The sequence below is a fragment of the Podarcis vaucheri genome (genome assembly GCF_965113315.1).
Source record: "Podarcis vaucheri genome assembly, chromosome: 16".
NCBI lineage: Eukaryota > Metazoa > Chordata > Lepidosauria > Squamata > Lacertidae > Podarcis > Podarcis vaucheri.
Window position 1 is genome coordinate 31,740,413 of NC_138754.1, and position 24,176 is coordinate 31,764,588.

Consider the following 24,176-nt stretch of genomic DNA (forward strand, 5'->3'; position numbering starts at 1 on the left):
AGACACATCTCTTTTATTTATTTTTAAACAGGCCTGTTAGCAAATTTATCAAGGATGGCAACGGTGGTTCACAGCAGAATATTCAGTACAGTCCACGCACACCAATGGCATGGGCAGTCACCTAATAAAGATGGCAGGCAATCGTTCTGTCTCTGTGTCGGGGTTGGAGACCTTTGCTCAAATAGAGACTAACATGCATGCATAAACAACAGCCAGGTGCAGAGATACATGCAGAGTATCTGCCTTGCATGAACATACCCTCGAACATTTAACCGATGAAAATGGGGACCTCCCATTCCATAACGATAACTTTACTGTTTATACCCCACCCATCTTCCTGGGTTGCCCCAGCCACTCTGGGCAGCTTCCAACAGATATAAAAACAGAATAAAACATTTAATTATTTTTTTTTTAAAAAAAAACTTGCCTGTACAGTGCTACCTCGGGTTAAGAACTTAATTCGTTCCGGAGGTCCGTTCTTAACCTGAAACTGTTCTTAACCTGAAGCACCACTTTATCTAATGGGGCCTCACGCTGCCGCCGCACCGCCAGAGCACAATTTCTGTTCTCATCCTGAAGCAAAGTTATTAACCTGAGGTAATATTTCTGGGTTAGCGGAGTCTGTAACCTGAAGCATCTGTAACCTGAAGCATCTGTAACCTGAAGCGTATGTAACCCGAGGTACCACTGTATAGGATTGCCTTCAGACGGCTCGGGGGTCAGATAACTCCATACCCTCCAACATTTCTCCAATGAAAACAGGGAAATCCTGAGGAAAAGTGGGGTATTCCAGGATCAGAAACAGAGACAAGAACGTCCCTGGAAAATAGGGACACCTGGAAGGTCTGCATGCAGAAGGTCCCACACTCAGTCAAAGGCATCTCCAGATGTAGCTGAGAATGTCCCCTTCCAGGAACCCTGGAGAGCCTCTGCCAGTCCTTGTAGACCAGGCATAGGCAAACTCGGCCCTCCAGATGTTTTGGGACTACAATTCCCATCATCCCTGATCAGTGGTCCTGTTAGCTAGGGATCATGGGAGTTGTAGTCCCAAAATATCTGGAGGGCAGAGTTTGCCTATGCCTGTTGTAGACACTACAGTGGTACCTCATCTTTCCCCACCAGATTTCCCTGTACAGTGGTACCTCTGGTTACAAACTTAATTCGTTCCGGTGGTCCATTCTTAACCTGAAACTGTTCTTAACCTGAAGTACCACTTTAAATAATGGGGCCTCCCGCTACCGCCAGAGCACGATTTGTTTTCATCCTGAAGCAAAGTTCTTAACCTGAGGTACTATTTCTGGGTTAGCGGAGTCTGTAACCTGAAGCGTCTGTAACTTGAAGCGTCTGTAACCTGAGGTACCACTGTATAAGAACATACGGGCCCTGCTGCATATGGACAAAGGTCTGTCCAGCTTCCAGTTTTCCACAGTCGTCCACTAGATAGAGGCCACTTGGAAACCCACAAACAGAAAATGAAAGCATCAGCCTAGCAGGTAAAAAAGGTAAAGGACCCCTGGATGGTTAAGTCCAATCAAAGGCGACTATGGGGTTGTGGCGCTCATCTCGCTTTCAGGCCAAGGAAGCCGGTGTTTGTCCACAGACAGCTTTCCGGGTCTTGTGGCCAGCAGGACTAAACCGCTTCTGGCACAATGGAACACTGTGACGGAAACCAGAGTGCACGGAAACGCCGTTTACCTTCCTGTTGCAGCGGTACCTATTGATCTACTTGCGCTGGTGTGCTTCCAAACTGCTAGGTTGGCAGGAGCTGGGACAGAGCAACGGGAGCTCACTCTGTTGTGGGGATTCGAACCACCAACCTTCTGATTGGCAAGCTCAAGAGGCTTGGCGGTTTAGACCACTGTGCCACCCGCAAACTACCTCTGGAGCTGGAGGCACCATATAACCACCAGGAGTGGTGGCCATTGAGAGAGTTACTCTTCAATGGATAAACTTAAAGGTGCATGGTAAGCTTTTCTTACTGGAACGAAGATCAACTGAAGAAGGAGAAAACTGGAGGGAGAAAGATTTTCCCCCACCTAAAGCAACAACAGTGTAAGAACACAGCAAATTCAGGCCACTGTTCCACCTACTTCTGCCTTCTTGACACTGACTGGCAGCAGTTATCCAGGTTTTTAGACTGGGTTTTCTCCCAGCCTAACTGGAGATACTGGGAATCGAACCTGGGAATTTTGTATGTGAGGTAGATACTGAGCTGCGACCCTTCTGTAGCTGCCAGCCATCTGCCCCAAGGCAATGACTTCTCTCCCTGCCAAATTCTCTGGGCTGGTGTTCAAAGCAATGGGAGAGCCAATCCCAGATCCCCAGTGCCTTGTCCATATTGGTTATCAGATGGTGGAGAGCAATGTTACGTCACTTCCTTGCATCACTAATATAATGCGACTTTTGCAAGCAAATTCCTCTAATGCAATGCAGGTTATTTTCAGTAATTAAAGGTAATATTGGCATGAATTTCATGCACAATTCACCCTAATATGCTCTTTACTCGCTGCAAGAAGCCAAGTTACAGGGAACCAGGCAGAGGGCCTTCTCGGTAGTGGCACCCGCCAGATGTCAAAGAGAAAAACAACTACCAGACTTTTAGAAGACATCTGAAGGCAGCCCTGTTTAGGGAAGCTTTTAATGTTTAATAGATTATTGTATTTTAATATTCTGTTGGAAGCCGCCCAGATGGGCGGGGTATAAATATATTATTATTATTATTATTATTATTATTATTATTATTATTATTATTGTTGTTGTTGTTGTTGTTGTTGTTGTTGTTGTTGTTGTTATTATTGTTATTATTATTTTCTTTCGGCACATGTTACCGGACTGAAGAATCACATTACAAAATTCAGAGCAGTGCAAATTTCACAGGATGGCTGCGTCTCTGTTCATGTATTGTTTCAGGAACCCTTCATTGTGAACTAAGCCAACTTTCTTCCCCAGCCCTAGTTATGACTCAATTGAGACTACCTGTTTGGAGACAAGCAGCAGCAGACATAATTATAAAAGCTGATCTATCCCAAGGGCAATCTTTTGTGTCTCCTGCCTTCATGTCTCCAGTAGAGATTGCCTTAGAACACAAGACAAGCCCTGCTGGATGAGGCCAATGGTCCATCTAGTCCAGGATCCTGATCTTATGGTGACCAACCAGATACCTATGAGAAGCTGCAAGCAGGGTCTAAGAGCAACAGGAATTCTCCCCATTTGGTATCCCTAAGTAAAGGTAAAGGGACCCCTTACCATTAGGTCCAGTCGTGACCGACTCTGGGGTTGCGGCGCTTATCTCGCTTTATTGGCCAAGGGAGCCGGCCTACAGCTTCCGGGTCATGTGGCCAGCATGACTAAGCCGCTTCTGGCGAACCAGAGCAGTGCACGAAAACATCGTTTACCTTCCTGCCGGAGTGGTACCTATTTATCTACTTGCACTTGATGTGCTTTCAAACTGCTAGGTTGGGAGGAGTAGGGACCAAGCAACGGGAGCTCACCCCGTCGTGGGGATTCGAACCGCCAACCTTCTGATCAGCAAGTCCTAGGCTCTGTGGTTTAACCCACAGCTCCACCCGCGTCCCTTTTGGTATCCCTAGAAAGTGGTAATTGGAAGCATATCTCCTGCAACAGTGGCCACAGAGCATAACTGTTATGTACTGATAAAAAAATTCCTTCCTGTAGCACCTTAAAGACCAACTAAGTTAGTTCTTGGTATAAGCTTTCGTGTGCATGCACACTTCTTCAGATACACTGAAACAGAAGTTGCCAGATCCTTCTATATATAGAGAAGGTGGGGAGGGGTATTACTCAGAAGGGTGGTGGGAATCGGAGATTGGCAGATAGCTGAGATGAGCCTTATGAGCCTGTTGACGACTCTTATGTACTGAGTTGAATAGGATCCAGAATGCAGCAGTCTGATTGGTCCTACAACAATAGGATTCACAATGAGGCAGTCTGATTGGCCCTAGAACAACAGGATACAGAATGCAGCAGTCTGATTGGTCCACAGGAGTCACCCAATCCAGCTCCAGGTAGAAGTGAATCCGCAACCTGATTGGCCTACAGGAGAATCCCGGAATTAGCCAATCACGTGGGGCCCGTTGTGTAAATAATGTATATAAAGCAGACAGTTCGGGGAAACTTCCATTCCTCACTAAAGGTAAAGGTACCCCTGCCCGTACGGGCCAGTCGTGTCCGACTCTAGGGTTGTGCGCCCATCTCACTTAAGAGGCCGGGGGCCAGCGCTGTCCGGAAACACTTCCGGGTCACATGGCCAGCGTGACGAAGCTGCTCTGACGAGCCAGCACCAGCGCAGCACACGGAAATGCCATTTACCTTCCCGCTATAAAGCGGTACCTATTTATCTACTTGCACTTAGGGGTGCCTTCGAACTGCTTGGTTGGCAGGAGCTGGGACCGAAAGATGGGAGCTCACCCCGCTGTGGGGATTCGAACCACCGACCTTCTGATCAGCAAGCCCTAGGCGCTGAGGTTTTACCCACAGCGCCACCCGCGTCCCCCATTCCTCACTACTATGAGCTGAATAAAGAGCATGAAATCCACACTCGACTCCGAGTATATTTCAATAACCATTATGGCTAGTAGCCATGGATGACCTAATCCTTCACAATTTCGTCCAAGTTGGTGGACACCAGTACTTCTCGTGGGAGCAAATTCCATAGTTCAAATATGTGCTGTGTGAAGAAGCAATTTCTCTCGCCTGTCCCGAAGCGTCCAACATTCAGTTTTCTTGGCTTGAGTCTCAAAGTAGCTTTTTTTTACTCCTCAACTACAAAACGTTTCATTGTCCCACCCAGGGTGGGAGTAGAAAATTCCACAGGGCTTTACAGTAGCAATAACAAGTACTTTTTATTTTTATTTTTTTACCGCACAATACTTAGCCACTATCCATGCTGGAGGTTTGTCCATACAAGGAGCAAACACACAGCTATTTTAATTTCTTCTCCATTCGAGAGATTATATTAGCTTCCACGAGCCGAGAAGAAGCCAACAATCTTGAAAAGGGAGATTAAATGCTCTTTTATGAGCTTGCACCCCCCTCCCTTTGACAAACGACAGCTTTACAAATCAACATGCGTTTGAAAACGCAACGAGCGTCGGTCCATCTGCAGTCCGCATCTTAAGATCAGTGCTCAGCTGGTAAATCTGTGCATAGTGTGCTCAGTGGTTCGGAAGTTGAAAGCGAAGGGGAGGGGGGAAGAGGCATTTGTGACCTAAAGCGACTGATTAAAAAAATATCGATCAGGCAACAGATTAGCCAAGTCGCGGCCGAATGAAAAAAAAAATTAAAAACATGAAATAATTAGAGCGTGCTGTTTTTAGAGCAAGCTACAAAACATATGTCCTCGGCTCCCATATTGTGTTGACAGAGGAACAAGCCGAGCATCTTTCTCCTCAAGACATGTGCAAGCAAATGATACTTCTGCCTAATGAGGTCCCGCAAAGTCCATAAAAAGCTGCAAGTCAAGATCCCCCGCCGGAGGAATAATTAAGCCACTCCGTGAGCCAAGCTCTCGTTGCACCAGCACCAACAGTGTCTCCACCACCCTAAGATCTACAAAGGACTAGCTGTGCCCCAAGGGGGTTTCGTCAGCAATTATGCTTTCCTCGGCAGCGCAAGTCTGCCTTTTGTTTTAACTGTTTCGGGATAATTTATACCGAGGAGCGAGAGCCACACCTAGGACAGCCGTGGCAGATTCACGGATCTGGAATGTTGGTCACATTTCAAACGTAGCATTTTTAGGTCAGCAACGAGGTCAAGAAAGAGAACAGGTTGTGGGTTGGGAGGAAAGGCCTATGCCATGGGTAGGCATGGGTGACAGCAGCCACGAAATTAAAAGACGCCTGCTTCTTGGGAGAAAAGCAATGACAAACCTAGACAGCATCTTAAAAAGCAGAGACATCACCTTGCCAACAAAGGTCTGTATAGTAAAAGCTATGGTTTTCCCAGTAGTGATGTATGGAAGTGAGAGCTGGACCATAAAGAAGGCTGATCGCCGAAGAATTGATGCTTTTGAATTATGGTGCTGGAGGAGACTCTTGAGAGTCCCATGGACTGCAAGAAGATCAAACCTATCCATTCTGAGGGAAATCAGCCCTGAATGCTCACTGGAAGGACAGATCCTGAAGCTGAGGCTCCAATACTTTGGCCACCTCATGAGAAGAGAAGACTCCCTGGAAAAGACCCTGATATTGGGAAAGATTGAGGGCACAAGGAAAAGAGGCACAGAGGACAAGATGATTGGACAGTGTTACAGAAGCGACCAGCATGAGTTTGACCAAACTGCGGGAGGAAGTGGAAGACAGGAGTGCCTGGCATGCTCTGGTCCATGGGGTCACGAAGAGTCGGACACGACTAAACAACAACAACACGGGTAGGCAAACTAAGGCCCAGGGGCCGGATCCAGCCCAATCGCCTTCTAAATCCAGCCTGCAGACGGTCTGGGAATCAGTGTGTTTTTGCATGTGTAGAATGTGTCCTTTTATTTAAAATGCATCTCTGGGTTATTTGAGGGGCATATGAATTCGTTCATTCCCCCCCACCAAAAATATAGTCTGGCCCCCCACAAGGTCTGAGAGACAGTGGACCGGCCCCTTGCTGAAAAAGTTTGCTGACCCCTGGCCTATGCATTCCATTTCCCTGGCTGTTAATTCCTGCACTGTAGTTGAGCTTTCACAAGATGCAAAAGCCACTTCCAGAAACCAGACGGAATACTGCACATGTTTTGCACTCATTTCCACGTTGTTACCTGTTGAATCGCCTTATCCCATATATTCCCACTCGACCACTTTGATGTGTGAAACTGGCTCAGTTACAAGCGCCACTTAATACCCAATCCACCTTTTAGTGTGGTAGCGTCTACACTTTGGAACTCCATGCCTGTACCTTCCCTGTACTCTTTTTGGCGCCTTCAAAAAACATTTTTGGTAAGACAACCCAGATATATAGAATGTGGACATGTCTTTTTTTAAGTTTCTCGCTGATTTTAAGGTTTTAAAAAATGTTTTAAATACAGTCGTACCTTGGAAGCCGAACACCTTCACTCCCAAACAAATTGGCTCCAAAATGATTGAAATCCAGAAGTGAATGTTCTGGTTTTTGAACAATTGTCAGAAGCCGAATGTTTGGCGCAGCTTCCACTTGGCTGCGGGAGTAGTAGTACTGTGCTTTGGTTTCCGAACTGTTCTGGGAGTCGAACGGACTCCCGGAACGCATTCTGTTTGAAAGCCAAGGTACCACTGTAGTTGTTTTCAACTCTTGTTGCTGATAATTTTGTTGTTTTTATTCTCTTTGAAAACCACTATGAGGGTTTTTCTTTCAGGCGGCGTATAAATTTTATGCAATTAAATAAATAAGTACATGGATTTTTATTCCAGGAAAATAACCGTTTGCAGCCTCCTTGACCTGGAAAATCGCAGGAGTAAAATAATGAAAACTGGGGAGGTGTATCGGCATATAATTCTCTCCTGCTGTTTTCATGGGTGAATCATGGAGGGGCAGAAGCACACATGGGTGGAAAGGCAGCAGTGCTCAAGAGTTTCAGAGAAGGAGATTTTCCGCGGCCCTGTCTGGGGATGCTGGGGATTGACAGCTAGCGCCTTCTGCATGCAAAGTGGATGCTCCGACCAGTAAGCAATACGTCTTCCTCCCTGTTCCTGCTCTGGGCTTAGACAAGTGATATACCGTATTTTTCGCTGTATAAGACCATAAGACGCACCTAGTTTTAGAGGAGGAGAACAAGGAAAAAAATATTCTCTCCCTCTCTGCGCAGCGCCTCTCCAGCAAAGCGGGAGGAGAAACGGAAGGGGCTCCATTTCTCCTCCCGCTTCGCTGAAGGGGTGCTGCGCAGCTTTCCCTTTCTGCACCATGCCTCTCCAGCGAAACGAAATCAGAACAGCAAGAGGGATCGCTGCGCAGCGATCCCTCTTGCTGTTCTGGCTTCTGGGGTTGCCATGTGTGGCGATCACACAGGGCCCCTGGACGTTTGACGGTCTATTGACCCTGTGCCACTACTGCAATTGCTTTTTCCGCTGGCACCACCCCGTATCTCACGGGGACACACGGAGTCCAGTCAGTTGTTAACATTAACAAATAATCAAGTTTATTTTTAAATGCCGGAACAAGCTTATGGTTTCAGTTAGTTTTTCTTGACAGTTTCTTAATCTTAGTTTCTTACCGACCTATCTGTTCTTAACAACTTTAAACTGATTATTCCAACTTTCTATCTGACTCCACCTGACAATTCCTCTCACTCTCTCACAATACAACTTGATCAACCCACTGCCTATTCCTCCCTCTTCCTTCTCCAATTCCCAAACCTCAACTGACTTTCAAAACCTCCCACTCTAACGTTTACTCCCCCCTTGCATTCCCACTGGCCAATCACATCACACTCATTTAACCCTTTCCTTATGACCCACCTAGGAGGCAAACACCACACCATGCCAAGCCTCTTCAGGGCAGGGGGAGAGTTCCTCCCATTGCCCTGAAGTGGCTTTGTGTGGCTATCCCTGAAGCCAGGAGAGCAAGAGGGATCAGTGCGCACTGATCCCTCTCGCTCTCCTGGCTTCAGGGATAGCTGCATTCGCTCCATAACACACACACACATTTCCCCTTACTTTTTAGGAGGGGGGAAGTGCGTCTTATAGAGAGAAAAGTACGGTATTCGGAACTACATATTCTCTTCATCTTGGGTTCTGTGATGGTGGAAAGGCAGGAAACAAACGCAGGGAAATAGCTCAAAGGGGGCGAGAGCTCTGCCATTGCAGAGGAGTAACCGGTCCAGTTCTTTGACGGGCTTTTCATCATTTGCTCGGCATACAGATGGCCTCCTGGAGCAGGCAGACTGTGCCCACACCAGCTGTTCCCCATGAAATGCCCTGGAAACAGTTGCTACCAGTCAAATCGCATCCCAGAACCAACCCTCATTGGGGCTCCAGTTTTTGTTAACTTTCCCTCGCAAGAAAAGGCCGTTTCTCCTTCCTGGGAGACAGAACCCTCCTGCTCAATGATATTCTGCAAAATGCTGGGCTGGTTAAGAGATCCACTTCAGCAATATCCCGGGAATCTCACAAGGTGCATTTTGCAGGGACTTCCCTGGGCGAAACTCATCTAATAACATTTTTTAAAAGAGGGTTTGCTTTAATCTTTTCGCTTGCTTGGCAAACAACCGCAGCAACAAACTGTGTGGTCAAGCGACTGAAATATTTGGGATGATTATAAAATGCTGCAGCCCCCAAATGCTGGTCTGTGTGTGTGTTGTGTTTGTTTGTTGTTGTTGTTTTTTAAAAAGTAATTTTTATTACATTTTCAATTTTTTGTAATCATAATATCCATACATAAATCAATAAGCTCAACGCTCTAACCGAGCATCGACCTCCTCCTGCCCCTATTCCTGACTTCCATACATATTTATTTTATTCTTAGGATTTCTATAACCACTTTTTTTTACCTTCTCTCTTATTTTTATATTTCCCTTTATTAAATATAAACCAGTTCCTTATATTGTCATTACAAAACATTTCAACTCAAAGCTACAAACGTTTTCAGATGTTTACAATATTCTTTCATATACAGTCATACATTGGGTTGAAGTTGCTTCAGGTTGAGTGCTTTCGGGTTGCGCTCCGCGGCGACCCGGAAGTAACGGATGATATAGCAGAGTTTCAAACCACAAATTAAAAATGTTCGAAATGTCACCAACAACTAACCAATTGACAATAAACCATTGGAAAATACAGTTCGAGCAACAATAATGAAAACATATTCTGTAAGATAATCTCAATTAAAGTTTTTTGAAACATCTTCAAAGCTGTTTTGAAGGCCAAAATGGACAGGGCCTCTCTCTAACCCCTCGCATCTGACACCCAGAAGGGAAGAAGAAGAAGAAGAAGAGTTTGGATTTGATATCCCGCTTTTCACTCCCCTTCAGGAGTCTCAAAGCGGCTATCATTCTCCTTTCCCTTCCTCCCCCACAACAAACACTCTGTGAGGTGTGTGGGGCTGAGAGACTTCAGAGAAGTGTGACTAGCCCAAGGTCACCCAGCAGCTGCATGTGGAGGAGCGGAGACACGAACCTGGTTCCCCAGATTACGTGAGTACCGCTCTTAACCACTACACCACACTGGCTCTTAACCACTGGCACCACACTGGGAAGGTGATTCTTGGGGTGCAAAAGGTTCCCCACCCCTGCAATTAACAGATAATATAAACCAAGCCCTCCAGATGTTTTCAGCCTACAACTCCCATGATCCCTAGCTAGCAGAACCAGTGATCAGGGATGATGGGAATTGTAGTCTCAAAACATCTGGAGGGCCAAGCTGCATGTGGAGGAGTGGGGAAGCGAACCCGGCTCACCAGATTACGAGTCCACAGCTCTTAACCACTACACCACACTGGCTCAGCTCCAGCTCAGGTCCAGCTTCAAGGGTCTTCTGGTGGTTCCTTCACTGCGACAAGTGAGGTTGCAGGGAAACAGACAAAGGGCCTTATTGGTAGTGGTGCCCATCCTGTGGAATGCCCTCCCATCAGATGTCAAGGAAATAAACAACTATCTGACTTTTAGAAGACATCTGAAGGCAGCTCTGTTTAGGGAGGTTTTTAATTTTGATGCTTTATTGTGGTTTTAATTTTTTGGGGAGCAGCGCAGAGGGGCTGGGGAAACCCAGCCAGATGGGCGGGGTATAAATAATAAATTATTATTATTATTATTACTCAACCTTCATTTCTTCAAGTGCATGGAACACAAACATGAATGCCAAACAAGACTGAACCAGTTTCTTCTCTGCTCAAATGAAGCCATCAGACTCTAAGTAGGATGTATGGTTGGGTAAGAAAGACGGGTGGGCGTCCCCCCCCCCACTCCTTTTAAATCTTGAGATGACTTAAATAATTTATAGAAACTTCCAAAACTGGAACAACTCTCTCTCTCTCTCTCTCTCTCTCTCTCTCTCTCTCTCCCCACCCCAAATTGTGTCATAAAACAGAAAATAAGTAAGGAGAAAGCACTCAAGTATAAAAGCATTTTGACATTTCCAAGAGCTTACTTTTGACATATAGACTGTAAAATTACCAGGCCGAAAAGGTACAAGCCATTACCTTGTTAACAGGAGGCTATGAAAGAACATACCCTTTAGAAGACTATGAAATGGGGAGGTCAAGCTTCTCTCCCAAATGTCCACTTATGCTGAAAGTGGTGGAGCTTTACTGAGAGAGGCCAAGGAAGGCTGCTTCCCACGGAAATCTGAATGAGGTGGGCAACTGTGGTTTCAGGGGCAGCACCATTGCTTGCCTTCACCAAGACTAGCGGCCTGATCAGAAGATGGGTGGATGAATCATGGTTCCTCCAGACCAGCAATATTTTGCAGGTGGAATTCAGGAGCATACCAGAAATATAGTGAAGGTAAAGGTAAAGGGGACCCCTGACCAATAGGTCCAGTCGTGACCGACTCTGGTGTTGCGATGCTCATCTTGCTTTACTGGCCAAGGGAGCCAGCTTACAGCTTCCAGGTCATGTGGCCAGCATGACTAAGCTGCTTCTGGCAAACCAGAGCAGTGCACAGAAATGCCGTTTGGCTTCCCGCCGGAGCGGTACCTATTTATCTACTTGCACTTTGACATGCTTTCGAACTGCTAGGTTGGCGGAGCAGGGACCGAGCAACGGGAGCTCACCCTGTGGCGGGGATTTGAACACCGACCTTCTGATCGGCAAGTCCTAGGCTCAGTGGTTTAACCCACAGCGCCACCTGCGTCCCACCAGAAATATAGCTGTGTGCAAATAAAGCCGTCCAACAACTTTAATAGACTTTGAAGAATGAAAAGTGTCAAGAAATCAGACTAAAAAGTGCTGGATGAACTAACAGGAAGGTGTGTAAACAGCCTGCAAGCAAATTTGAGATGAAGATTCGATAAAGACCAGGGATAATCTAATCCCTGTGTAAGATCGTGTCACGGTCCGGTTCATGGGCGATTGGAGTCCCGGCTGGGGACGTCAGGACCGGGGGCAAGATGGCGGGGTGGGACCAGGAACGGGAGTCCAGAAGCCAGGAGTCAGAAAGCCAAAAGTCCGAGGGTCAGGAAGCAAGGAGTACCGAAGTCAGGAGTCCGAGGATCAAGGAGCAAAAAGTCACAAAGTCAGTGGTCCGAGGGTCAGGAAGCAAAAAGTCACAAAGTCAGGGGTCCGAGGGTCAGGAAGCAAGGAGTCAAGGGCAGCAAGGCGGGGAACGTGTTGCTGTGGCAAAGAGCTAAAGGGAAAATGCTCGCCTTATATCCCTTCCCAGCTCTTGCCACCAGGTGCTGTGAGTTACCAATCGGCCTCACCTGTGTGGCTGCGCCTTGCTTCTTCAGAACAAACTTAGGAAAGCCCCAGTCCTGCAGAGTCCTATTGGACGCAGGGCCTGGCTCCTGCACACACACCTGACAGATCAGTGCAAGCAAATGAGGATGAAGGCTCAATAAATAGGTCGTCTCGAAGGAAGACTCCGTATATTTGAAGGGATTGCTTGCACTCCATTAGCCTTCACACATTCTGAGATCTGCTTCGCAGACCTGACTTGTTCACAGTATTTTTGGGGGGAATCAATAGGTGCTTCAAATGGATGTGACCTCAGCCACGACCTGACCGGGGCAGGTGCTTCCAGGTGCTTCCTTCTCCTCCTGAGTTGCCTCACATGCAGGTAGCTGTGCACTTTTGCAGTAGCCCTGAAGCTCTTGCCTGGCTCATGGAATCCTTTGCTCCTGTGGCCCTGGAGGAGGTGAGATGTGTGATCTGATAGCCAGCCAAGAGCCCAGGTAAGGATTCCCAGTCTTAGGGCAAGCCTGTCCAGACTGAATGGCACTATGAAGCCACTGGAAGTCTGGAAATCAGATGGCGGGGGGGGGGGGGGCGAGCGTCCTGACTCCTTTGCTCCTCCTCTGAGTAGACCTCTGGGCAAAGGCTGAGCACAAATACCTTGCATGCATTTGAGAAAGAACAGGCCCAGGAGGGGGAGAGATTAATTATGTTCACTGCAGCAAAGGCAGATCATGATAAAGATATAGAAGAGTGGGAGAGTGTAAGAGACATATTTCAGAAAGAGCAGATTTCATCAGACACCTTTTTATGCAGAGATTCCCCAGCCCTTAAAAACAACCAGCCAACCAACCAACCAACCAACCACGGGCTCCTTTTAATCAGCCACAGTATTAGTCTGCAGAAGGGAGGCGGGGAAGGTAAACGGTTTGTGCCTTCCCTGTCCAAGGTGACCTTCATTGTTTTAACATGCTAAAATGTTTGGCTTTCATGAGCGATTGCGAAGATTTGCGAGTGGTACCTCTGAAAGAGTCCTTTGTGCTTTGAATGATACTTACGCAGGGTCCTAGCTGGCAAGGTACATTAGATGAAAGGAGAAAACAGGAGCTTGGAAAAGCAATTATTCACAGAAGTACACTCTCTCTCTTTGTGTGTGTGTGTCGTGTGTATACACACACACTCTCTCTCTCTCTCACACACACACACACACCGTATGGGGGAAGGCCTGTGCTTGCAACTCAATGACATTTGCCATATTTCAAAACAGGATTAAGGCAGTGGTGGGTAGTGCCCGTTGCAAAAGGGGCATGGCTCAGTGTTAGAGTACCCACCTAGTATGCAGATGGCCCCAAATTCAATCTCCAGCACCTCCAGCAAGGGCTGGGGGAGGTTCCCCTGCCCAAAACCCTAAAGAGCTGCTGCCTGTCAGTGCAAGGCAATACAGAACTAGGTGGACCAATGGTCTGACTCAGTAGAAGGCAGCTTCCTATGTCTTAAGGCAGCGGTTCTCAACCTGTGGGTCCCCAGATGTTGTTGGACTACAACTCCCATTATCCCTGAGCTCTGGCCTTGCTAGCTAGGGGGGATGGGTGTTGTAGTTCCACAACATCTGGGGACCCACAGGTTGAGAAAGGCTGTCTTAAGGGAAGGGCCAGTTCTCAGTGACAGAGAACCAATTTTTGCATGCAGAAGGTCCCAGGTTCAATGCCCATCATCTGCAGGTAGGAAGAGGAGATAAACTCCAACAGGAGTCTTTGAAAAACAGTCCAATGTGGCTGTTGAGCGTGCAGCCTTTAATGCAAGGATGTTTCTGGGTGAAAACTCCCCTCACCTCTAACCAATGGGCCAGGCTGGCTGCAGCTGATGGAAACTGGAGGGTCACAGGCTCCCCACCCTTGGTCTACGCTCAGAGGCAGCAACTCTGCAGAGTCTCCACTGGGCATCTTCCCTCTCCAAGGATTGAACCTGCAATGCGTGTGTGCTCCACCACTAAGCTCTGGGCCCCTCTGGAATAGGACGCTCGCCTTTGTTTTAAATGATTTCCCTGCTCCCTTGCTGGGGAAAAGATACCAGGTATCATATACATTTCTCTTCCAACCGCAAATATGTTTCTTATCAGTGGTATGACTATTCTGGGCAAACTCTGTCATCCGTGTGTCTGTCTTTCTTTATCTAACAGTTAGCGTGCGGCGGAGGCCCCTGCTCGTTCCATGAAGCACAATGCCCATTAAAGTCCAATCCTCCATCTTATCTCCCTGCAAGGCTTATGTTGCAGCCTCGTCAAACACGGCACCTCGGATCTGATCCTCCCTCTCTCCTTTTCGCTTTCTAAGGAGGAGCTGGCGGGGGCTGATGCATTAGGGCAAATAGAGTGTTGCCCCTCCAACCTCCACCTGCCTGCTTTCCTACCTGCAAGGAGTCCAGGAGGTTACACTGGCCGTCAGCTTCCTCCTCCTGAATCTCCTTGTTGCCCTTGTACAACCCAAGAGGGAGGAGGATGGGGACAAAAGCAGTTAGGTGGCTCGCCTGCCATTGGCTCTGGCACCACCTACCATTGGGGCTCCAAGGGGCACCGGCCGCCCCCCCCCATCCGCCTCACCAAGTCTAATCTCTGCCATGATTCACACATCTAATTCCCCCTCGCCCTGCAAAATAAAATACCGTATTTTTCGCTCTATAAGACATACCCAACCATAAGACACACCTAGTTTTTAGAGGAGGAAAACAAGAAAAAAAATATTCTGAATCAAATGTTGTGGAAGAGGCTTTGCGCAGCTATCCCCGAAGCCAGAACAGCAAGAGGTATTGCTGCGCACCAATCCCTCTTCCTGTTCTGGCTTCTGGGATAGCCGCGCAGCCTGCACCTTAGGAGAGTGAGGAAAATTCTCAGGGATGATTCACACCCTGGCCGGCACTTTCTTGATCTCCTGCCCTCAGGCAGAAGATATTGAAGCATGATTAGTCGCACCAACAGGGTAAAGAACAGCTTCTATCCGTGGGCTGTTAGGCTGCTGAATGAAAAGATAACTACAGGGCAACTGACTTTTGGGTTTGGTGTGTGTGTATCAGTAAACGAGGGGAATTAAGACTAAGAGAGCTGAGTGGGGGGTTCTTGTGTAATCTCACTGTATGCAAGTTGTACAAGTGACAATAAAGTATTTAAATCAAACCACAATAAACCCTAGATAAAACTGCACTCCTTTCACCTCCCCACATCCTGTGGGGAAAAGGCCAAAGCCGATGGTTCCTACCTTGGTCTCGGTTCTCCTCGTGGTCCCGTCTTCTGAAGTCACAATGGAAACATGGGACGTCGGGGTTCCAGGGTCTTCCTCCACAGTTACAGTCTCTTCTACCATTTCCTGGGGCTCTTGCATCATTGCTATTGACGTCTGGTTGCTGGGGCTTTGCTCCTAGAGAATAAAGGACAGATTGTGTCAGTGCTGGGACAGAACTGGGTCAAATGTATGTTGGAAGTGTAAAGAAAAAGAAGGGACATTTTACCATATGTGGCGGGAATGTGGAGAAATTTTAAAAATCTGGGAAATGATATATAATGAGTTGAAGAAAATGTTTGAATTAACATTCGTAAAAAAAACCAGATTGTTAGGGATTGTAGGAAAAGACCTGCCAAGGAAAATAAAGAATTTGTTTATGTATGTGACAACGGCGGCAAGAGTCTTAATAGCACAAGGATGGAAGAATGAGGAAACCCCGACAAACAAACAATGGCAAGAGAAATTGATGGATTATGCGAAATTGACATACAAACTGTGAGACAAGGACAACTGTGACTTTAAAGAAGAATGGAAACTTTTTACAAACTACTTAAAAAAACAACAAAATGAACTGGACTCCTTGGCAGGTTTGGAATAAACATACACAAATTTATTGACCGTTGATATAATAGATAGACAATTTAAGGATCTTTACAATTTAACAATATGCAGAGAACAACATGTGCTGAAAAATCAGAGAGAGGAATGGAGGGAAGTCTTGGGGGCGAGGAGGGAGGGTTCTTTTTTGGGGAGGGGGGAAATTGGGGGGAAATGATGAAGATGATATGTTATGATAATTTGTTATAGTGAAATTATTAATAAAAATTATTTTTTAAAAAAATGCTGGGAAAGAACTGGATGTCACAACTGCACAGAAACACCCACATGCAGGTAAGACTCAGGTGCCACCTTGACCTTCAAAGACCCCTTTTGTGCTCCCCACGTTCACACCGATTCAGCAGCAACCTCTGTGAAGCCTCCTGATCAATTAGGAGAAGTGAGTCGTTCCTGATAAATGCTCAACCCCAGCCATCCCATCACCAGGCTTTAGCTCCTGTATTGAATTAGGCATGTTGTGTATGTGACAACGGCCGCAAGAGTCTTAATAGCACAAAGATGGAACACTGAGGAAATCCCGACTAAAGAACTATGGCAAGAAAAACTGATGGACTATGCAGAACTGGCAAAATTGACTCATAAGCTACGGGACAAGGATAACTGTGACTTTATAGATGAATGGGAACCTTTTACAAAGTATTTAAAGACGCAACGAAGTGAATTGGACTCCTTGGCAGGTTTTGAATAAACACTCACAAACTTTTTATTGATAACAACCAGCTAGATAAATTAAGGATTTATACAATTTTGTAACATGCAGAGAACAGCAGAGATTGGAAGTGAGGGAAGTCAGGGGGGGTGGGGAGGGGGGTTGTTTTATGGGAGGGAGGGAGAAAAATGGGGGGGATTAAGGATGGTATGTTTTAAGATAATATGTTTTGTTTAAGTTCCTAATAAAAATTATATGTATAATATAATATAATATAATATAATATAATATAATATAATATAATAATATAATATAATATAATATAATATAATATAATATAATATAATATAATATAATATAATATAATATAATATAATATAATATAATATAATATAATATAATATTATATTATATTATATCTATATAAAAGAATTAGGCATGTTGTGTCTCCCCTAGCAAGGCAGGCATTCTGGTCACATGGCAAACTCGCACTGCATCTTCAGTATGGAGTTTGTGCCATCACAACCCAACAATTAAATCAGGGGTGCATCTACAGGATCTGGCGAAGGACGAGAGAGGATGGCCCCTGGCCACGGCGTGGTCTAAATTTCCAGTGGCCATGGCTCCCGTCAGTGCTGATTGGACCACAAGGGCCTCCCCTGGGCAGGGCCCCAGCTAGCGCCAGTGACTCAGCTGGGCTGCGGCGAGGAGGGGGCTGATCTCTGCCCCCAGCCGGATCACTGCAGGGCCCAATGCCCGGTCGCAATGCCACCCACCAGAATAGGTGAGAAGACTCGCTGGTACACTCCTTTTAAATCTACAGAAAAGGCACATCACAGGGACTTCTCTATCGATCGCATAGAATCACAGAGCAGGAAGAATAAAAACTAGGCATAATTCCGATTCACTTCAAAATTAATTGCAATGGGCTGGTTTAATTTTGTTCACTTAATTATGGCAATAGCTTTACTTTCTTTTATAGCACTTGATTGTAAACGTAAATCACTATATATTATAGTTAAGACAGTGGGGAGGAAAGGAACTGAACTGAACAGAAAAGAGGGTCAGCTTGCCTGCAGAGGCCACCTGGCAGATGCTCTAAATAATGTCGGTAAGTGGAGTTCATTCAAAGGTGCATTTATTACCTATTTACAAAAGGCCATTTCTACATGTTAAAAAGCTATTTGCTGCTCACAACAAGCCGACCAGTTCTTATTTAAAGCGCCTGTAAGTAAGGAATGGGCTGCCTTGAAAGTTGCTTGGTGGGGTCAGTCCTCCACTACTGATGTGCCTTGACAAACCCAAAGGGCAGAAATTGAGATCTGAAGGAGCTTGTCCAGGTATACGCTGAGCTACTATGTGGCTAACCAAGCTTTGCAGCCAAAAATGCAAGCTACATTTTAAAAAATGGAGGCACCAGAGACCACTAGCTAAGCTGTCCTAGTGGTTCGGCGAGGAAAGAGCTGCCGGTCAACTCCAAGCCAGGACACTGGATCCATCTCTCTCAGTCTACCATGACTGGCATTGTCTTTCTAGGGTATGAGGTGGGAGTCACTCCAAGACGTGAGAAATTGAATCTGGGACCTTCTGCATAAAAGGCAGATGATCTAATACAGTGGTACCTCAGGTTAAGAACTTAATTCGTTCCAGAGGTCTGTTCTTAACCTGAAACTGTTCATAACCTGAGGTACCACTTTAGCTAATGGGGCCTCTCACTGCCGCCGCGCCGCCATTGCATTTCTGTTCTCATCCTGAAGCAAAGTTCTTAACCCGAGGTACTATTTCTGGGTTAGCGGAGTCTGTAACCTGAAGTGTCTGTAACTTGAAGCGTCCGTAACCCAAGGTACCACTGTAGTGAGTTACAGCCCTTTCCCAAACAATGAAGGGTCACAGTGAGCTGTCTTATACTGGTTCATCTAGGTAAATTAAAAGTAAAAGACCCCTGGACAGTTGAATCCAGTCAAAGACAAGTATGGAGTTGCTGCGCCCATCTCGCTTTCAGGCTGAGGGAGCCAGCGTTTGTCCACAAAAAGCTTTCCAGGTCATGTGGCCAGCAGGACTAAACCGCTTCTGGCGCAATGGAAAACCGTGACGGAAACCAGAGTGCACGGAAACGCCATTTAGCTTCCTGTTGCAGTGGTACCTATTGATCTACTTGCACTGGCGTGCTTTCAAACTGCAGGTTGGCAGGAGCTGGGACAGAGCAACGGGAGCTCACTCCTTCATGGGGACTTGAACCACCAACCTTCTGATCGGCAAGCCCAAGAGGCTCAGAGGTTTAGACCACAGTGCCACCCACGTCCCTGTTACCTTCCCTTAGTCTATCCTGTGCTAGGTTAAGGGTCTAAACAAGGACAGCCCCTATCACTGAAATTTGTTGTGTTATTGCCTTCCTGGAGCAGGTCTCATAAGCTAGAAGTATCTAAAGGACAGAGCTCTAATGATAGATATCTATTTTCCCCTATATGACATGATTATATTTCTTATATGAACATGGAGGCACACGGTTGCTCAGCGCCACCAGAATATGCAAATGTCTGGCTCATCTAAGACTTTGCAGAACCTTTATTTTCAATAATGGCTGGAACTCGCAGGTGGAGAAGACTTTTGTTTTTACACATCTTTGTTATTTCGCCAAGGGAATCTTTGTATGAGTCAAGGCTCAGTGGTTTAGACCAGAGCTCCACCCGCGTTCATCTAGACCAATATTGGCTACACTGACAGGAAGCTCTCCATGACTTCAGACAAGGTTTTTCTGGAGATGCAAGGGAACCTGGGTCCTGCATTCAAAGCAGACGTTCTCTTCACTAGATATCGTCTTCTTGATAACCTTCACGAGTGTTTAATAACGTCCTTCATTCCTCAATGCTTTGCCGTTATATTCCCTGACGGATCCCCACTTTGCAGCCCTCATTTTGCAGCCCTGCGGGGTTAAGAGGTAAGGCCTATCCATTGTTGTGCAGCAGCAGCAGCAACAACAACAAAGTTGTCTGTTTGCGCAGCCAAACAGCTTTGAATGCTCTTTGTTAAAGCACATGGGAAGAAAATGCTCTTCCTAATCCTCACGTGGGTTTCCAAAACTCCTTTGAGACAAAACCGGCTAAGGTGCCCTTGTTCTGGACAGTTTTATTTACAGCTACAGACTGACATTTTGGAAGAATACTGAGTGTCGCAATTAAGGGCTTTGGAGTTTAACCCTGCAGGCAGTTTTAGCTCCCAGTCAGCTCAAACAATAAGCCCAGTCACAAAGCCTTCCCAACCTTCTTCAATAGGCGCTGCCCTGTTTAAACCGGGACGCACACAAAGTCATCCCTTCTTTTAATGAGGCCTGTTCTGTCTCCTTACCCGCCCCCTGGAATCGGAAATTGGACAGGAAGGAAAATAACAATCCGTTAAAATGTGGCTTCTTCATCTTCAAATCTTGGCACACCGCTGTCTTAGCTGAAGACAGTGGCGCCTAAAAAATGTCACCGAAAGAACCCGCAAATGCGGACAGGGGACGGACGGACCTGAACACCTGTCAGCTCCAGATTCCGACCAGGAAAGGAAGAGGATCCTGTTTGTTCAGCTTTGCTGCTCACACAACTCTTTCCAACTGAAAAATGGAATTTCGACCCCTCAACCATTTCACTGCTTCGTTCATTTTTGTTATTTAAACCCAGCACTCCTTTTCAGAATTCATTTCTGAAAATCGCATTTGCTTTGTATCTGTAGTGCTCACTTTACATTTTTTTTAAAAAAGGTTTCTCTTCCTGCACAGCAACTATTGCATATTTATTATTATTTCCTGCCTCTCCACCAGGGGTGGAGGAAGGGGAGTGCAGTTGGGGCAGGTGTCACCACTGAGGGGGGTGACAAAATGTCGGGCGGCACTCGCCTGCAGCACACCTGAGCCACGCGTCTTTCCTGGGAGTGACGCAGTGGCTTGGGTGTCCGCAGGCTCTGCGCTGCCCCAAACGCTCCGCCCACCGCCTCACCCTCAGCTGCAGGGCAGCTGAGTGGGAGGAGGCTGGCAGACTGTCTCCTCAGAGGCCCCAGCAGAGAATCCTGCCCCGGCTCACCATGGTGGGCTGGCCCCACATGCTGCCCCAGACGCCCAATCGGCTTGCCCCGCCGCTGCTCCGCACCTCCCACTTCCAGTCTCTTTCTTTCCTAAAGTACAGTCCTGGCTCCCCCGCAAAGAATCCTGGGATGTATAGCTTGTTAAGGATGCTGAGAGCTGTTCATAGAACCCCCATTATTCCCCTTACAGTACAGTAGCCAGAGTGGTTCAGTGGCCAATCCCTTCCCCCAGGGTAATTCTGGGAATTGTTGCTGTCATGGTCTGGTGCACGGGTGATCGAAGTCCCGGCAGGGGACGTCAGGACCGGGGGGCAAGATGGCGGGGTGGGAGCAGAAACAGGGGTCCAGAAGCCAGGAAGCCAAGAGTCGAAGGGTCAGAGAGCCGGGAGTCAAGAAGTCAAGGGTCCGAGGGTCAGGAAGCAAGGAGTCAAAGAGTCAAATGCAGCAAGGCAGGGAACGTGTTACTGTGGCAAAGAGCCGAAGGGAAATGCTGGCCTTATATCCCTTCCCAGCTCTTGCCACCAGGTGCTGTGAGTTATCAATTGGCCTCACCTGTGCGGCCACGCCTTGCCTCTTCAGAACAAACTTAGGACGGCCCCAGTCCTGCAAAGTCCTATTGGTCACAGGGCCTGGCTCCTGCACACACACCTGACTCTGTGTGGAGAATAGGGTTCTCCTACCAACTCTCAATATTCGCTTGATGAAATGGTGCCTAACTTCCCTGCAGGCATCATCTAACCTCCGGAAGGGCTGTGGCTCAGTGGAGGAGGAGGTGCTCCTCATGGAGAAGGTCCCAGTTTCAATCCCTGGAATCTCCAGGTACGGTTGATAATGTCTGAAATCCTGAAATCCGCTATTAGTTTGTGTGTCAGGAGTCCAAGCTCCCAGCTTGATAACACAGTAAGCGTAGATAATTAAAAAGGAGGATTTATTGCAAAAACAACCAAATAGCTCCAGACGGCTCTAACAAAGCATCATTACGCAAGATGACCCTTCTTAAGATTCCTTCCGGCGTCGACAGAAGAAATTGAACTTACAACCCTTATATCTCTGGTTTTGCTTCCTATCTATCAGCCCTCCCATTCGCCGACTCCTCAGACTTAGTGGGACAACCCCAAGCTCTTCCTGCTCCAAGAGGCTGTTATTCGCTACTGTGTGTGCTTCCGGTGAGCTTTGGCTGTGTTCAAGCCTGCTCTCAGCTACAGCCTTATCAGCCAGCCCATCAAGGTCAGGAGAAGCCGAAGTCTGCAGCTGCCGGCTTTCCCCTGTCTGACTAACATCCAAGCCTCACTGTTCCGAGAGGCTGCTTTCTGCAGTTGGCTGCAAACCTTTCCTTGGAGCTGGCTCATTCGTGACACTGTGTGAGCAGAGATGAGCTAGATGGCGCTATAAGGACGCTTTGCTATCTTCCTCCCTTCAAAACTTTGTGCAAACAAATCAGGACGAGTGCCCAAGAAACAGGCAATCTGAAAGTGGCCACTATATTCTTAGTTACTTATTGTGCTTATATCCCACCATTTTCCTCCTGCCAAGGAGCTCGGGGTGGCATACACTGGTTCTCCTTTAATCCCCACATAAACCCTGTGATGTAGGTTAGGCTGAGAGACAGTCACTGGCCCAAGGTCACCCTGTCATGGTCGAGTGAGGATTCGAACCCAGGTCTCCCAGGTCCTAGCCCAACACTTTAACCATTACACCACACAGGCTCTCCAATGCATTTCAAGTCCCGAAATTTCATGTCTTGCCGACACCACCACGAAGCATCCTCCTAATTATCTGGGATACGAGCGCTCTGAATATCTCATTATATTACAAATCCTAATGTCTTCCAAATCAGGGTCCGTTCTGGGGCATACTAGACTGGGAATCTTTTCATCCTTTGCTCTAAATCCCTCTGCAGCTAATCTGTTTTGTGACAATAAACCCAGGGAGAATAACAGGAGGGAAAGGAATATTTTTCTGCTCTTTTCATGCACTTTTTGTGACTCTCTCTCTCTCTCCGCTCCCCACCCCACCCCAGAAAGAAAATCCACCGTGTTTAGAATGGAAATAAAATTCACACTTTGTATTCAGGTTTGCCTGTGGGCAAAGCAAATCTTTAAAGCCTGGCACTTAGACATAAGCATCCTGCAAAACTGGAGCATGCTGGTTTTAAATGAGCACTGGTGAGCTAGTGTTTTATCCAGCAACTGCCTTGGAAATGTGAGTCCCGAGAGCTTTTCCGGGACGGATCTGCATTCCTAAAGAAGCTCACTATCTGTTGGAAGAGATGGTCTCCCGTCAAAAAATAAAATAAAATAAAAAAATTAAAAATTGGAAGATTAAATTCCTGCTTGGCTCGCTATGCAGATGTCACAGTTTCAAGAGCAAATTTCCAGGCAGAGTTGGGATGGCACTGCTATCTTACTGCTATTTGAGGTAACCAGAATATCCTGCCTTAGGCCATATCTGCACCATACATTTGAATCAGTTTCATACGATTTCAAGCAGCTACGGGAGCCGTAGTTTGTTAAGGGCAATAGAGACCCCTGTTTGCCTGGCAGAAAGACAACTTTCAAAGTGCTCACTGGAAGGAGAGATCCTGAAGCTGAGGCTCCAATACTTTGGCCACCTCATGAGAAGAGAAGACTTCCTGGAAAAGACCCTGATGTTGGGAAAGATTGAGGGCACAAGGAGAAGGGGATGGCAGAGGACGAGATGGTTGGACAGTGTTCTCGAAGCTACCAGCATGAGTTTGACCAAACTGCGGGAGGCAGTGGAAGACAGGAGTGCCTGGCGTGCTCTGGTCCAGGGGGTCACGAAGATTCAGACACAACTAAATGACTAAACAACAACAATCAATCAATCCCTCTTCCCTGAAGACTCTGAAAACTGCAGGCCCTCCAAGTGTCCCTAATTTCCACGGACAGTCCCAGATTTACAGAAGCCATCCCAGTTTCTGATTTGATCCCGGAATGTCCCAATTTTTTCTTAGGACACCCCGATTTTCATTGGAGAAGCTTTGGAGGGTATGGAGTCATGTGACCCCTGAGTCAAGGAAGTAAGCAACTGTACAAGCTTTAGAAGACATGTGAAAGCAGCCCTGTATAGGGAAGTATTTAATATTTAATGTTTTAATATATGTTGGAAGCTGCCCAGAGTGGCTGGGGCAACCTAGCTAGATGGGTGGGGTATAAATAAAATAATGATAGATAATGATAATAGAACAGGGATGTCCAACAGGTCAATCACAATCTACTGGTCAATTGTGGGGCCCTGACCCCCCCCC

General features: G+C 46.8%; 1 protein-coding gene and 1 long non-coding RNA gene across 14 annotated transcripts in view; one reads left to right on the top strand and one right to left on the bottom strand.

Moving 5' to 3' along the window:
* LOC309521177 overlaps nt 1-24,176 on the top strand; it is a 325,245-nt gene that overhangs the window by 177,044 nt on the left and 124,025 nt on the right. The gene's annotated exons all lie outside the window — the stretch shown is intronic.
* Nucleotides 1-24,176, bottom strand: part of ARVCF (ARVCF delta catenin family member) — a 605,652-nt gene that overhangs the window by 165,506 nt on the left and 415,970 nt on the right. For all 13 annotated transcript variants that reach the window (XM_082203073.1, XM_082203066.1, XM_082203061.1 and 10 more), the window contains one exon: nt 15,556-15,714. In XM_082203073.1, coding sequence (XP_082059199.1) covers nt 15,556-15,714 — 159 coding nt within the window. The remainder of the gene's footprint in view (nt 1-15,555; nt 15,715-24,176) is intronic.